The sequence below is a fragment of the Glycine max genome, chromosome 18 (genome assembly GCF_000004515.6).
Source record: "Glycine max cultivar Williams 82 chromosome 18, Glycine_max_v4.0, whole genome shotgun sequence".
NCBI lineage: Eukaryota > Viridiplantae > Streptophyta > Magnoliopsida > Fabales > Fabaceae > Glycine > Glycine max.
The window spans coordinates 41,654,473-41,670,123 of record NC_038254.2 but is presented as its reverse complement, the minus strand read 5'-3'; the positions used below and the strand labels follow the sequence as shown (position 1 = coordinate 41,670,123).

The window sequence follows — 15,651 nt, the reverse complement described above, 5'->3', positions numbered from 1 at the left end:
CGACCTAGAGTGCATGGCAAGAAAGACAAAGTCAGCTTAGGTAGTGAGGTAGGTCATATAGTCTAGGGTTTTCCAACCAACCATAGTCAGTGATGCTTGTAGGTCAAATTTACTGACTAAAAACTTATTTAACCCTTAAAAAAATACTACGGAATCAACTTGATGATACTCATCGAGAACCAACAGTAGTGTATTGATGAAGTCCTTTCCATAATCAATCAATTTGGGGTTAATTGCTTGATAAATTGTAATCCGTGCTGCTTTATTACGTAATAATAAAATGTTTTTCAAAGTCATGTCAAGAACATCAAGGAGATACGGAACACAACAAACATAACATAACAGAATTGTCTTATTATTGAGGAGTAATCTTACAACTCAAAATAGAAACAGTAGAAACTTCTTACGTGAAATTGAATAGATACTTTATACATAAAAATGAATAAACCAGGTAATTAAATGAAACTATTGAAGAGGGGTAATGTCCATGTTGCTCATAATGACCCTTATTGGCATAGCTTTCTTGACTTGTGGTGAGAAGCTATTTTGAATCAGCACATAAAAATATTGCTCCTTTTTGTGAGATGATTACACACTTGACTTCTTTCATTTGGACACACATGTAATTCCCTCTTGCAAATCTTGTTTGTCTCTTCTTCCTCACGCATCCACTTCTCCTTCATAGTTTTCCAATTGACCTCAAAACCCTCGGGGATCCTTGTTGCAGTTCTATGAACCTCACTCCTTGGAGGGTATTGCAATGCATAAGACAACACCAGCCTCACATCATCCACAAACTCATAAGCTTCTGAGTAATCCGAATTCTTCAACTTTGACTCAATATCCTCCAAACCCTTTGGTTTTTTCATGGCTTCAGACTTATCAAGAACGTACAAAATCTTTGGATGAAGAACATCCTTCTGTAAAGCCCACGCATCTCTTCCTACCATCAAACGCTTCAACATCGCCCAGCATTGCATCTTCTTGCAACGGTCCATCGTCATTACGTGCTCCACCTTTCGCTTCTTCTTCTCTCTGTTCTTGCACTCCACACACACAGTATCCTCCTTCTTTTTCTTCGACTCACATACTCCCGACGGGTTTTTAGTGCTAACCCATGTTGCCATTTCGGTTCTTGAAATTAATTCTTGAATCAGTGACAGAAGATTCTGATGGGTTTTCGGTGTTAACCCACATTGTCATCGCATAATAACCCTTCTTATTTTTCAGCTCACACACTTTGGAACCTGGAGAGAAGATCTTTACTTTGTTAGAATTTATGTCTCATTTGAGAGGCATGTGACTTATGTAGGGACTAATAAGTAAATAATTAATTATTAAGGAATAAATTGTAATTGGACTTAATAGGAGAAGTTTCTAGGGTTAACTGCTACTTGATGGGAGTAGTGATTATAAAAGGGGCTTAATACCCACTAACGTAAAATAAGGTCCCCTTCCTGACCAGAAAAATGCTCTCTCTCACTCATAGCCATCACGAACGGAGAGAGGCAGAAAAGAAAGGTCAAGGGAAGTGAAATTTTATTTCTCTCTTCTTTCAAGAAAATCAAAGTACACTGGAGAGAAGTTCCTATGGAGAAAGGTACAAGTCTTCCTATGGAGAAAGGTACACATCATTATCTATTGTTGTTTATTGATTGTTTGTGAGAACCATAGGTTTCAAGATCCTGTTGTTTCCTATCATTGATAGTCTAGGAAACCCCTTAAGAAATTTTTACATGTGGTATCAGAGCATGTGTTATGAAATTTATGATTCTCCAAGAATGATTTAATTTTTCCCAATTATGCATGAACCCTAACTATGAAATTTAGGGATAATTTAATTTCATCAAATTATGCATCAAACCTAATTATGAAATTTAGGGATTTTAATTTGTGTTACATGTATTTTTAATTAATGTTTTAATAACGTGTCTTTCACGTTAATTATGTTTTTCCACTGCAAAGTATGAGATTTTGTATGAAAGGAATATACAAAAATTTCAAAAGAAAGCTTCTGCTGCATTTTTTTTAATGGAGAAAGCTTTTACTTTTAATGGAGGAAGCTGCCCAGATTTAATTCCATTAACGTTATTTATATATTCATGAAGAAAGCATTCACGGGCTTGCTTCCTTTTAATTCCCAATGTTTTGAAAAAGTCATATAATGTGAGAAAGCCACGTTACTGTGAGCGTAAGTTTCAACTTTTGAAAAGCACTAGCACGTATGTTATGTTGATTACAGGGTATAAATATTATGTAAATTTGGAAAAAGCCATTGTGGCTGCCACTATCTATTTATAATGGAGAAAGAAAGCGTGAGTTGCAATTCCAATTCATTGAAAAAGCTGCGTTGCATTACGTTCCTAGAAGAGGGAAGATAAGAAATTTTGGATATTGCTATTTGCAACCCATTTTGCTATTTTCAGTCTCACTTGTGTTTTTTTTTTCTGGAAATTATTATTAAACGTAATTGAAGGATTGAAAGTTTATATCCTGTAATTAAATTAACGTGAATGCTTTGAAATTATTGGTAGCAGTAAATATATGTATATGCTACATATTTGCTTGAATGTGTTTGAATGCAAAAACATAAATAAATACAAATATTATTTTATGGCCTGGAATGAAATTAATAGAATGACTATGAATTGTTAATAGCAATAAGTATGTGCAGGCCATATATAATTGATTGGAATTAAATGTATGTTGAATTTGTTAGTCACCAAAGTGACCAAATTTGTAAGGTTATTTAATTCCAAATTAATGATATTTCAATTATATTTGGTTGGAATTAAATGTATGTTGAATTTGTTAGTCACCAAAGTGGCCAAATTTGTAAGGTTATTTAATTCCAAAATTAATGATTATTTTGATTACTCATAGAATAATGGATGCTAAATTATATGGTTATTGGTTTATGGGTAATTGAAATTCATTGTTATAAGGCATTTATTGATCGCCCAAAGGTTGATTAGTTGTTCTTATAATTAATGAATATAATTGTAGGCAATTTGTGTGTATCATTAGTTTTATTTATATGCCCAAAGGAAATAGATACTACTAATTGATGCATATTTAATTGCCAAATAATGTTAAAATTTCATTAGCATCATTATGTTTGTATGTTGTGTATTGGTGTATCACCCAAAGGAGAACATCAATATACATTGTCCGTTATTTGAATGAATCATATGTATGACATGTATTTTATGTCTCAAAACACTTATGTGAATTTTATTATGTAATACATGTTTTGAATTCATTGGATTCTTATGCATCATCTGTACTAATTTTAATGGGCTTAACTTCTCTGACAGAAATGAGCAAGTCCAATTTCACCTTAGTGTTTTTGATCATGATCTTGCTATGTTGGAAGAGAAGTTTGTTACTATTATTGATGCTAGTAGCAATGAAGAGAAAGTTCATTATAAAACTTGGGAAAGATCTAACAGACTTAGCCTAATGTTGATGAGAATGACTGTTGCAGACAGTATTAAGACAACTCTCCCTAAAATCGAAAGTGCTAAAAGGTTTATAGGATTAGTGGGAGAGTATTCTCAAACAGCTGATAAGTCTGTTGTTGGGACATTAATGAGTACATTGACAACCATGAAGTTCGATGGTTCATGTACTATGTATGAACATGTCATTGAGATGACAAACATTACAGTAAGACTTAAGACCTTGGGAATATAATGGCTGTGAATGAGAACTTTCTTGTTCAGTTTATTCTAAACTCATTACTGTCTAAGTTTGGCCTGTTCTAAATGAACTATAATACCATGAAAGATAAATGGAATGTGCATGAATTTCACAGTATGTTAGATCAGGAAGAAACGAGGCTTAAGAATCAAGGAAGTCACTTAGTCTATTATGTTAGCCACCAAGGGAATCAAGGAGCTTGAAAAGAAATTTATGAAGAAGCATGATAAAGGCAAAGGGTCATTAAAGAACAATGACGACTCTTTGCAAATCCAGAAGAAGGGTATCAAAGGGCAATAATTGTCAATTTTGTGAAATTAAGACATTTCCAAAAGAATTGCCTAAAGTGTAAGTCTTGGTTCGAAAAGAATGGTGAGCTTAATGCTCATGTATGTTTTGAATCAAACTTAACTGTAGTTTCCCATGATACATGATGGATTAATTCTGGATGTATGACTCATGTTTCTAACATTATGCAGAGATTCCTTACAATCCAAACCATAAGCCCAAATGAGAAGTTCATTTTTATGGGGAATGAAGTGAAAGCTCCATTGGAAATAGTTGAGATTTATTGTTTAAAACGCAACACTGGACATCGTTTAGATTTACTGGAAACTCCTTATGTACCTAGTTTATCTAGGAATTTAGTTTCATTATCTAAACTTGATGTTACTGCATACTCTTTTAATTTTGGTAATGGATGTTTCAATTTATTTAAGCATAATCATCTCATTGGTACTGGTATTCTTGTGATGGTTTATATAAATTGGAAATAGACAGTTTGTATGCTGAAACGGTTTTAACTCTGCATCATAATGTTGGCACTAAACATAGTTTAGTGAATGAACGATCTGTTTTCTTGTGGCATAAACGTTTAGGTCACATTTCTAGAGAAAGGATGGAAATATTAATAAAGAATGAAATTCTTCCTTATCTAGATTTTACGGATCTAAATATTTATGTGGGTTGTATTAAGGGAAAACAAGCAAAACATACAAAGAAAAGAGCTACAAGAAGCACTCAGCTTCTTGAAATTGTGCATATTGATATTTGTGGACCTTTTGATGTTAGTTCTTTCGGAAAGGAATGATACTTTATCACCATTATTGATGATTATTCACGTTACAGTTATGTCTACTTACTGCCCGAGATTTCTTAGGCAATGGATGCCTTAGAAATTTACTACAATGAAGTAAAAGGGCAATTAGACATAAATATAAAAATTATTAGATATGATAGAGGTGATGAGTATTACGGAAGATATAATGAAACTGAGCAATACCCAGGTCCATTTGCTAAGCTTGTTCAGAAACGTGCATTTGTGTGCAATACACAATTCCCAGTACACCACAACAAAATGGTGTATCAGAAAGGCGTAATAGAACTTTAATGGATATGGTTACGAGTATGTTAATCAATTAGACTTTACCCGTATCTTTGTGGATGTATGCCTTGAAAACTGCCAGGCAGAAATAAGAATTTGCAATCCGCAAGAAAGAAAATTGGATGCAAGAACAATCAGTGGATATTTCATTGGTTATCCAGAAAAATCAAAGGGGTATATGTTTTATTGTCCTAATCATAGTATGAGAATTGTCAAAACTGGAAATGCAAGGTTCATTGGAAATAATGAAATCAGTGGGAGTAGAGTTTCACGAGAAATGGAAATTAAAGAAGTTAGAGTGTAAGTCCTTTTAGCTTATGCCTCTAACAGTAAGGTGATTGCTCCTTCAGTTATTGCTACAAAACTAATGAAGAGGAGCAGCACAATAATGAACCCATGATGCATAATGAACCTATTATGGAGGAACCACAAGAAGTAACATTAAGAAGGTCTCAAAGAGAAAAGGAGACCAGTTATTTCAAATGATTATGTGGTATACCTACATGAAACAAAAAACAAACTTAAGCATTAATGATAATGATCCAGTTTTGTTTTCACAAGTTGTAAGTTGTGATAGTTCTAAGAAGTGGTTAAATGCCATGAAAGAAGAGATAGATTCCATGGAACATAATGGTGTTTGGGACTTTGTAGAATTACCAAAGGGTTGTAAGAGAGTTGGTTGTAAGTGGGTCATCAAGACTAAACGTGACTCTCATGGAAACCTTGAACGTTACAAGGCTAGACTTGTTGCTAAGGGATTTACTCAGAAATATGGCATTGATTATAAATAGACGTTTTCACCTGTCTCACGAAAGGATTCTTTCAGGATTATTATGGCATTAGTAGCCCATTATGACTTGGAGCTACATCAGATGGATGTGAAAACTGTCTTTCTTAATGGAGATTTAGAGAAGAATGTTTGTATGGACCAACCAATGGGGTTCTCAGTTGAAGGAAATGAACACATGGTGTGCATACTAAAGAAATCAATATACAGTCTTAACGCAAGCTTCCCGCCAATGGTATTTAAGGTTTAATGATACCATTATTTCCTTTAGATTTAAGGAAAATACTGTTTATCGGTGTATGTATCTAAAGGTCAGTGGGAGTAAGGTTATTTTCTAATTTTGTATATTGATGATATCTTGCTTGCAGCTAACGATCTTGGTCTTCTTCATGAGACTAAGAAATTTCTCTCTAGAAACTTTGAAGTGAAAGATATGGGTGAGGTAAGCTATGTGATAGGGATAGAAATATTCCATAATAGATCACAAGGATTGTTAGGCTTATCTCAGAAAGTATATATATCAATAAAGTGCTAGAGAGATTCAAGATGGAAAGGTGTTTAACATCGCCTATTCTAATTTAGAAATGAGACAGAGTTAGTCTCGCACAATGTCCTAGAAATGATATGGAACAAAAACAAATGAAAGTAATTTTGTATGCATCAGTTGTTGTTGCATCTAAGAGCTGAACTTGTAGTAAGTTTTGAGGCTATGATTCAGGCTAATTGGCTGTGGAACTTTATTTCAGGACTTGGAATTGTCGACAGTATTGCTAGGCCGCTGAAAATGTATTGTGATAACTCCGCAGCAATATTTTTGTAAGAACGACAAGTACTCTAAGGGTGCTAAGCATATGAAATTGAGGTACTTTGTCGTGAAGGAAGAAGTTCAGAAACAAAGAGTGTCAATAGAACATATTAGCACAAACCTTATGATAGTTGACCCTTTGAATAAGGGATTATTGCCCAAGACATTATAGAACATGTTGAAAGTATGGGCATTATTGTTATTGATGATCATTAAGTGTAATTTACCTTATGTAATTTTGCTGACACTCTGAGCTCAATTATGATATGTTTCTGATTACCTGTTCTCTATGTTTGCATGCATGTTTGTGTTAGAGTAATGTTAACAGGTTTTGTCTTGAATGAAGACATTATGTTGGACCAATTATATACTCCTAACTAATGGTCATATTAAGGAGAAGACTAATTTGTAGTACATGGAAGGGACTATGTCGATTAGATGATGTACAACCGCCATGACTCGAATTGGTTCCTATTCTTAATCATGAAATTATGATGTACCCAATGTATAGAACAATTTAGTCAATTTTTAATGCGCATTATGTTCGTTAATCTATTTATTTATTTAGTCCATAATGTTTATTAATGTCACATGAGCCAAGTGGGAGAATGTTAGAATTTATGTCTCATGTGAGAGGCATGTGACTTATGTAGGGACTAATAAGTAAATAATTAATGATTAAGGACTAAATTGTAATTGGACTTAATAGGAGAAGTTTCTAGGGTTAACTGCTACTTGATGGGAGTAGTGATTATAAAAGGGGCTTAATACCCACTAACGTAAAATAAGGTCCCCTTCCTGACCAGAAAAATGCTCTCTCTCACTCATAGCCATCACGAACGGAGAGAGGCAGAAAAGAAAGGTCAAAGGAAGTGAAATTTTATTTCTCTCTTCTTTCAAGAAAATCAAAGTACACTGGAGAGAAGTTTCTATGGAGAAAGGTACAAGTCTTCCTACGGAGAAAGGTACGCATCATTATCTATTATTGTTTATTAATTGTTTGTGAGAACCATAGGTTTCAAGATCCTGTTGTTTCCTATCATTGATAGTCTAGGAAACCCCTTAAGAAATTTTTACATACTTTTGCCATTGGTTTGGTGGCCTACTATAATTGATGTGAAAATATGAAAAACTAAAATGAATGAATCCCCAATCGAAGGAAAGCTGAACTTAAGGTTGTGCGAGAAACAGAGGAAATATATGGCTGATGGGTAAAACAAAGATGTGAGTGGGATATTTATAGGATAAAAAGTAGTTAAAATAATACCCAGCAGTCTAGCCTTTATAATAATAATAATAACAATAATAATAATAATAATAATAATAATGACCAGTACAAGATAATAGAGCGGGCAATCTTTAACGGTTATAATCTAATAATGACAACTTTAATAGATTTTATTTTGTATATATATTACACTTGACTTAAATAAATAAAAAATGGATAAACATGCTGCATGCTATTTGACATAATAGATATTTTATAATTCTGATATGTGTATTCATGTAAATATATAAAGTGAGTCTGACTTGGGTTGCTTCCTTAGAATTTATATATTAATTTATTTTAATTGAATAAAATTAATAAAGGTTGTTTTTAATAGTTAATAGATGGAAATTTCTACGGCTAGCACAAATTTATTTATGTAAAATCTACTCTTTAAATTTTAACTCAAACATAAAATATCATTTTTTAAAATCCTCCACTAATTTCTCGATTTGAGTGTTTAACCAACTTTCTCATAAAAAAATTCTCACATATTTTTGTTTGATTTAAATTATTTTTATTACCTCTTAATTTGTTTTGAAATTTTTTATTTGAACAAATTACATTTGTATCTCCTGAGTTTTTTCTCAAATTACATATAACACCACCTTTTTTTTCTGTAATCCCTCTTTATCTTTGAAATAGTTACTTATAAGTTTGAAAATATTACATGAACACCTTCTTGTATGTTACACTAACATTCTCTTAAAGGGAAAGTAACTATAATGGTAAAAAAAAGAATATGTTTGTGTAATTGCACAAACCTTCTAAGATGGTTATATAATTATCTTTAAGGCTTAAAAATATTAATTGCTTTATAAATTTCATTACATGGAACAAAAAACATTACTGAATTGAGTAAATAATATAATAATTAAATAAATTTTTAATAATTTAAAATATTTATAATCAATGTAAAAAATGTTACATTTACATAAGTTCTTTTGTCACTTACATGATTCTTTTATTGAAAGTTCTCTTTTACCTTTGGCTGCAAGGAAGCTTAAAATAAGGGGAGAAACTATTTGAGGATATGTATGTAATATAGAGGTTGGATCATTGATGACGTGGATTGAAAATACTTTTATGTCTTCCCTGGACCAACTAATGGGAACATGCATTTTCAATCATGCTTAGCAATTACAAAATAAAAAGATCAAATCACCTTTTGAGAATATGAAAATTGAAAAAGTTGAAAACATTGAAAATAAAAGAGAAAATACTCTATTCCCTTCAACAAGCACATCAAACTGTCCTGACAGAGTAGACTATTTAAATTATGCAAACACAAACACAAGACAACAACAATTATATATGCTGAAAAGGAATCAGAGATTAACACAACTTGACTTTTTAATACATTGACAAAAAGACTGCAAGGGGTCAAATAAACAAAGGAGAAAACAATGCAAATATGGTTAACATTTTTTTTTTACAGTAAAATATGTATCCAGCCTCTAATAAATATTTAAACTTTATGTTTGTTCCATGAGATATGAAAGATGAAGAGAAGACAGATTTAACCCAATGCATTTGGATCTCTTGATATTCTTTCTAGTATAAGGTTATTGGGTGTGTGCATGTAGCAACCAAAGAAATATATATGGTTGAAATATAAATTTTTTTGATAATGAGAAATAAAGTGAAATTGTCTTTAAAAATAATTATTTAGTAGTTATTTGTGTTTAATTGTTAAGAATTGATATTTTTTTTCCAAACTATGGCTGTAGATATAAAAACTCGTCGGATTAAAAGCAAAAATCTACAAAAATTACAAAGGAAAATTAAGGATTTAGCATCAGGCCTAACCCAAGGCGCGCTCAGTGCGCTACCTGTGCTAAGCGCACAACACACTCTGAGCGCAAAAATAGACACCTGGGCTGAGCGAGCAGAGTGCGCTAAGTGTAAGTACGAAGGCCCAAATTCACTTCAGCAACTATAAATTCACCGAGTCTCAAAGCACTCTCATACCTACCTAAAGCCTAAAAACTCTTCCTTAGGGAATTCTCTTCTCTCTCTCATCATTTTTTCTATTCCCTTCTTCCATCCCTTCTCCACCAATTCTTATACCCCCATTTCAATGTAACACGCTCAATGGCCATGAGAGGCTAAACCCCTAGTTAGGGTCTGACAGGCCTAAAAAGCCAAAGAGATGTATGATGTACTCCATATTTATAAATGTAAAAGGTGTTTTCTATCCTATTGTCTTTTCTTATTTATATTTCATGCAATACTCATCTTTACAATACGGGTTAGATGCTCAACAGAGGGTAACTCTTAATAAAAATCTAAAGAAAATATGCATAAATCAGTTTTAGGGGTTAGGCGCTCGAGAGAGGATAACTTCTAAAAAAACAAAAAGAAAATATATCATAAGGAAATCAATGTTAGACATAGGATGACAACATTATGCCCTTGAATTAAAGCACACATATAGAATCAAAGCTTCATGCATTTTATCTATTGAATCTTTACAAAGGCATTTGGGAGATAGTAGGTAACATGGGCTTGTCATCGTGAGGCTTCAGGGGCAAGTAATCGAATAGATGTGGGTAGGATAAATTCACCTAATTGTTAAAGAAAAATCCAAAAGTCATACATCCTAGCCAAACAAGGCATGCTAGGTATGTATTAATTATTTTGCTTTCTATTATTTTTTCTACCATTAGCTATTATCTATTACTACTCTTGTACTTATTTTCCACCACTCTTTATTTCTTCCCTTAAGAATTGAAAATTATACAATAAAAGGACAAAATAAAATCCCTGTGGAATTCGACACTCGGACTTCCGAGTTTTACTACTTGAAAATTTGGTGCACTTGTCAAACCGTTAACAAGTTTTTGGCGCCATTGTCGGGGATTTTGTCTTCGTACTAGGTTGCCATACATTTTCAATTCGTAAGCAATAATTCTTTTATTCTTTATTTTTACTATTTTTCTTCTCCATTCTTTTCTTCCATAATTTGCACGGTAGTGCTTGTTTTTGTGTATGGGAGGTAGAACTGTAGCTAGAGATTTAGCTCCTATCAACTTGGAAATTGAAGCCACTTGCAGGCGTAACAACGCGGCAAGAAAAAGAAGGGAAAAGGAAGCACAAGGATGCAGTCAAACCTCACCTCCTCCCACTCCACAAAGCTACATTCAAATGGAAGAGAAACATGCACGACAAATGACGCTAGGGGACTACTCTAGTACAGCAACTCCACAATTCTTCACAAGCATTGCAAGGCCGGAGGTTCAAGCGGCCAACATTTCTTATCCTCATTCTCTTGTACTACTAATACAAGGAATCCTCTTCCACGGTCTACCAAATGAGGATCCTTGTGCTCATCTAGCCACCTACATAGAAATGTTTTAATATCTGTTTTCTCTGATGGAGGAAACGATGGGCTTGAAAGGCATGAAGGTTCTCAAAAACTCAGAATATTTTTAGTTCCTTTAGGTGAATCTGAAGAGACATCATCGACAGATGCAAGTGCTGTTCGGCAGAGTGATCGTGATTACCAATATGTTGTTGTCGTGAATGACATGTGAGACCCTACTAGGACAAACATTGGTGGGCAAAGTTTGACAGATGAAGCCAGTCCCATTTGGGACAGAATTGAATTTGGCTTTAGTTTTTTGGAAAATTCCAAATGCTCTTCTCTGTTGGAGATCAGGAATGGTATTAATGCTTTAAATCCAAATGGAATTTTGAATGATTCCATGAATTTCCAAAGGCCCTTGCCAATTCCTCCCACTCCAATCCAGGTAACAGGTTCTAGCACAGGTTATATACAATTGCTGGGTAACAACTCATGCCAGGGAAGTATTGAGAGCAATGCATCATTTTCTACTGCTCAGCTACATCCTGAGTACTCCAATATAAGAACTGCGGATTGCAGATACCCTCAACAAGCGGCTGCTACTTTGTCAAGCGACACCCATCCTTATCAGCATGGGGATGTTGGTCGGCCCAAAAAGCTCAATAGGCATTTGGACTACAATCCTGGCAATGAATTAGTGACTCCCTTATATGTTAATCCAAGTGATGGTTACAGTGATGAAATTTTTGGTGGAAGGTCCATGCAAAAGGAAAGAAGAGTCTACTCTGAAAATCCTCTTTCACGCTTGGATGATCTAATCTATCAACAGGGTGAATCTTATGGAATTACTGACTCCCCTCATGGGATGCCCCATGCCTTATCTGATCCACAGTTGAACGAGAGTGGAGCAAGGTCTGGTTACATCTTGCAAAATGGATTTGGTCAATCTTTCTGCATTAACCTTGAAAAGTGTCAATTATCTTCAATTCTACCCCATAAAGTCTCACAGGTGAACCTTATGGAAAATCAGCATAAGTCCATTGTCCATCATCCTCAAATGCAAAGTAAGACACCAAAAGTTGAGTCATCTGAGCCACACAAAAGGCAAGATTTGACATCTTCTCCATTGCATTACATCTGAGCCTCATATGATGGATAGCATTATAACTGAAAAAAAGAACCTTGTTGTTCAAACTGAATTGAGTGGAACCAACTATGTTGCTGAGGATATTCAGGAAAATTCTGTAAAATTAGAAAGGATGAAGTTAATTGAAGAAAAGAATCCAATTTTTCTGGATAGCAAGGTTCATGAGGTGAAATCAACTGTCATTGATATGGGACATGTGCCTGAATTGCACCTTTTGGAGTCCTTCCCTGCTAATAACTTCAATGCTAAGATTAATATGCAAAAGAATTGGGAGCTACCTTCTGAGGGTATAGTTCCTGTTTCATCAGACGTGATGGGCCTCTCTCTAAATAATCTAGTGGGAAGGGCCCGATCTGATCCTGACATGAGCCAAAGGACTAGTCATCACAAAAAATGTGCTTTGGCTGAAGGTCTGAATGGTGAACAAGGGAATGATTTTTCATTGACCAGAAATTTTGATTTAAATGCTCCAATTTTAAATTGTGAAGTAGGCTCTTGTGACAAATTTTCTCAAGGAGATCATATGTTCGAGCTGTCCATTCACCCAGATTCTCTTAAAGCCGAACAAATTCATCCTTGTAAGAATCAGAGGGCTGCAGGTTTTCAAGAAAACCCTACTGTAAGCTCTGCAAGTTTGTATCCTGCTGCATTTCGTGATGATCTCAGTGCAAATCTAAACATGCCATTGAATGACCAGGATAATTCAAGCAATATTATGTCTTTTAAAATTGCACCATCTTATCTTGATGACTTTATTATCAGCACTGGTAAAATGGTGAGTCAGATTATCCCCGAATACTCTGCCTCTGGAATGTCGAAAGTTGAAGATAAAATTTCAGAACAATTAAGAAGGTGTAATGATGCAAATCGAGTGGAGCCGTTTGTTGTAGTAGAAGACATGAATGGTTTATCATGGAAAATGGCGGGGAACAGATGTTGCTATGAAGAGAATTAAGAAGAGCTGCTTTGCAGAGAGGTCTTCTGAGCAAGAACGGTTGGTAAGTATTCAGTGCACTTTTCTTCTCAACACCATGTTATGTATTAATAACATACATATTTATATCTCTATCTACTCATAGGTTTAATGTTACTTCTCATAAATAGAGGGATGAGTGTAGGATTAAATCCAAATGCACTTCAGCAATTGACCTTGGTGATGTAGGGGAAACCCATAAAGATTTTGAATGCTGTTGGCATGAAGAACCTTGGCCTGCTCCCAAATTCAGTCTTAACTTGAGTGTCGTGAGCATGAAAAATCTGCTTCAAGATGAGATGAATCTTGGATTTGTCGATGCTACATAGTTGGGTGCCAATCTTAGTCGACCTAGAGTGCATGGCGAGAAAGACAGTCAGCTTAGGTAGTGAAGTAGGTCATATAGTCCAGGGTTTTTCAACCAACCATAGTCAGTGACGCTTTTAGGTCAAATTTACTGACTAAACTTATTTAACCCTTAAAAAAAATACTTCGGAATCAACTTGATGATACTCATCGAGAACCAACAGTAGTGTATTGATGAAGTCCTTTCCATAATCAATCAATTTGGGGTTAATTACTTGATAAATTGTAATCCGTGCTGCTTTATTACGTAATAATAAAATGTTTTTCAAAGTCATGTCAAGAACATCAAGGAGATACGGAACACAACAAACATAACATAACAGAACTTTCTTGTTATTGAGGAGTAATCTTACAACTCAAAATAGAAACAGTAGAAACTTCTTACGTGAAACTCAATAGATACTTTATACATAAAAATGAATAAACCAGGTAATTAAATGAAACTGTTGAAGAGGGGTAATGTCCATGCTGCTCATAATGACCCTTATTGGCATAGCTTTCTTGACTTGTGGTGAGAAGCTATTTTGAATCAGCACATAAAAATATTGCTCCTTTTTGTGAGATGATTACTCACTTGACTTCTTTCATTTGGACACACATGTAATTCCCTCTTGCAAATCTTGTTCGTCTCTTCGGCCTCACGCATCCACTTCTCCTTCATAGTTTTCCAATTGACCTCAAAACCCTCGGTGATCCTTGTTGCAGTTCTGTGAACCTCACTCCTTGGAGGGTATTGCAATGCATAAGACAACACAAGCCTCACATCATCCACAAACTCATAAGCTTCTGAGTAATCCGAATTCTTCAACTTTGACTCAATATCCTCCATACCCTTTGGCTTTTTCATGGCTTCAGACTTATCAAGAACGTACAAAATCTTTGGATGAAGAACATCCTTCTGTAAAGCCCACGCATCCCTTCCTACCATCAAACGCTTCAATATCGCCCAGCATTGCATCTTCTTGCAACGGTCCATCATCATTACGTGCTCCACCTTTCGTTTCTTCTTCTCTCTGTTCTTGCACTCCACACGCACAGTATCCTCCTTCTTTTTCTTCGACTCACATACTTCCGACGGGTTTTTAGTGTTATCCCATGTTGCCATTTCAGTTCTTGAATTTCTTGAATCAGTGACACAAGATTCTGATGGGTTTTCAGTGTTAACCCACATTGTCATCGCATAATAACCCTTCTTATTCTTCAGCTCACACACTTTGGACACTATTGAATCTTTTGGAGTGTTGGTACCACAAGAATAAGAAACTTTAGAACCTGGAGAGAAGATCTTTATAACGAGTTTTCTCCGAGGATGTTCTGCTTTTGCCATTGGTTTGGTGGCCTACTACAATTGATGTGAAAATATGAAAAACTGAGATGAATGAATCCCCAATGGAAGGAAAGGAAAGCTGAACTTAAGGTTGTGCGAATATACGGTGGGTGGGTAAAACAAAGATGTCAGTGGAATATTTATAGGATGATAAAAAGTAGTTAAAATAATAAGCAGCAGTCTAGCCTTCATGATATAATAATAATAATAATAATGACCACTACAAGATAATAGAGCGGGCAATTAATCTATAACCGTTATAATCTAATAATGACAACTTTAATAGATTTTATTTTGTATATATATTACACTTTTCTTAAATAAATAAAAGATGTATAAACATGCTGCATGCTATTTGTAATGGATATTCTCTAATTTTGATATGATAATTTTATGTTCATGCATTCTTGCAAGCATCTAGAATTCATATTTCATGCATTTTATTTGTTGAGTCTTTGCAAAGAATTTGAAAAATAGATAAATAAAATAGGTTTGTCATAGTGAAGAATCAGGGACAAGTGAATCAACAGATGTGGCTAGAACAGAGTCAACTAAATTGATAAAAAAATCATAAATTCATACATTC

General features: G+C 34.4%; 1 protein-coding gene across 1 annotated transcript; it reads right to left on the bottom strand.

The window, feature by feature from the left end:
* Positions 1–13,536: 13,536 nt before the first annotated feature.
* LOC102669799 (uncharacterized) lies at positions 13,537–15,065 on the bottom strand. The gene is made up of 2 exons (XM_006603416.1): positions 14,313–15,065; positions 13,537–13,752 (listed from the first exon to the last, which is right to left on the bottom strand). The coding sequence occupies exons 1-2, from the start codon at positions 15,063–15,065 to the stop codon at positions 13,537–13,539; spliced, it is 969 nt and encodes a 322-aa protein (XP_006603479.1).
* Positions 15,066–15,651: the final 586 nt, after the last annotated feature.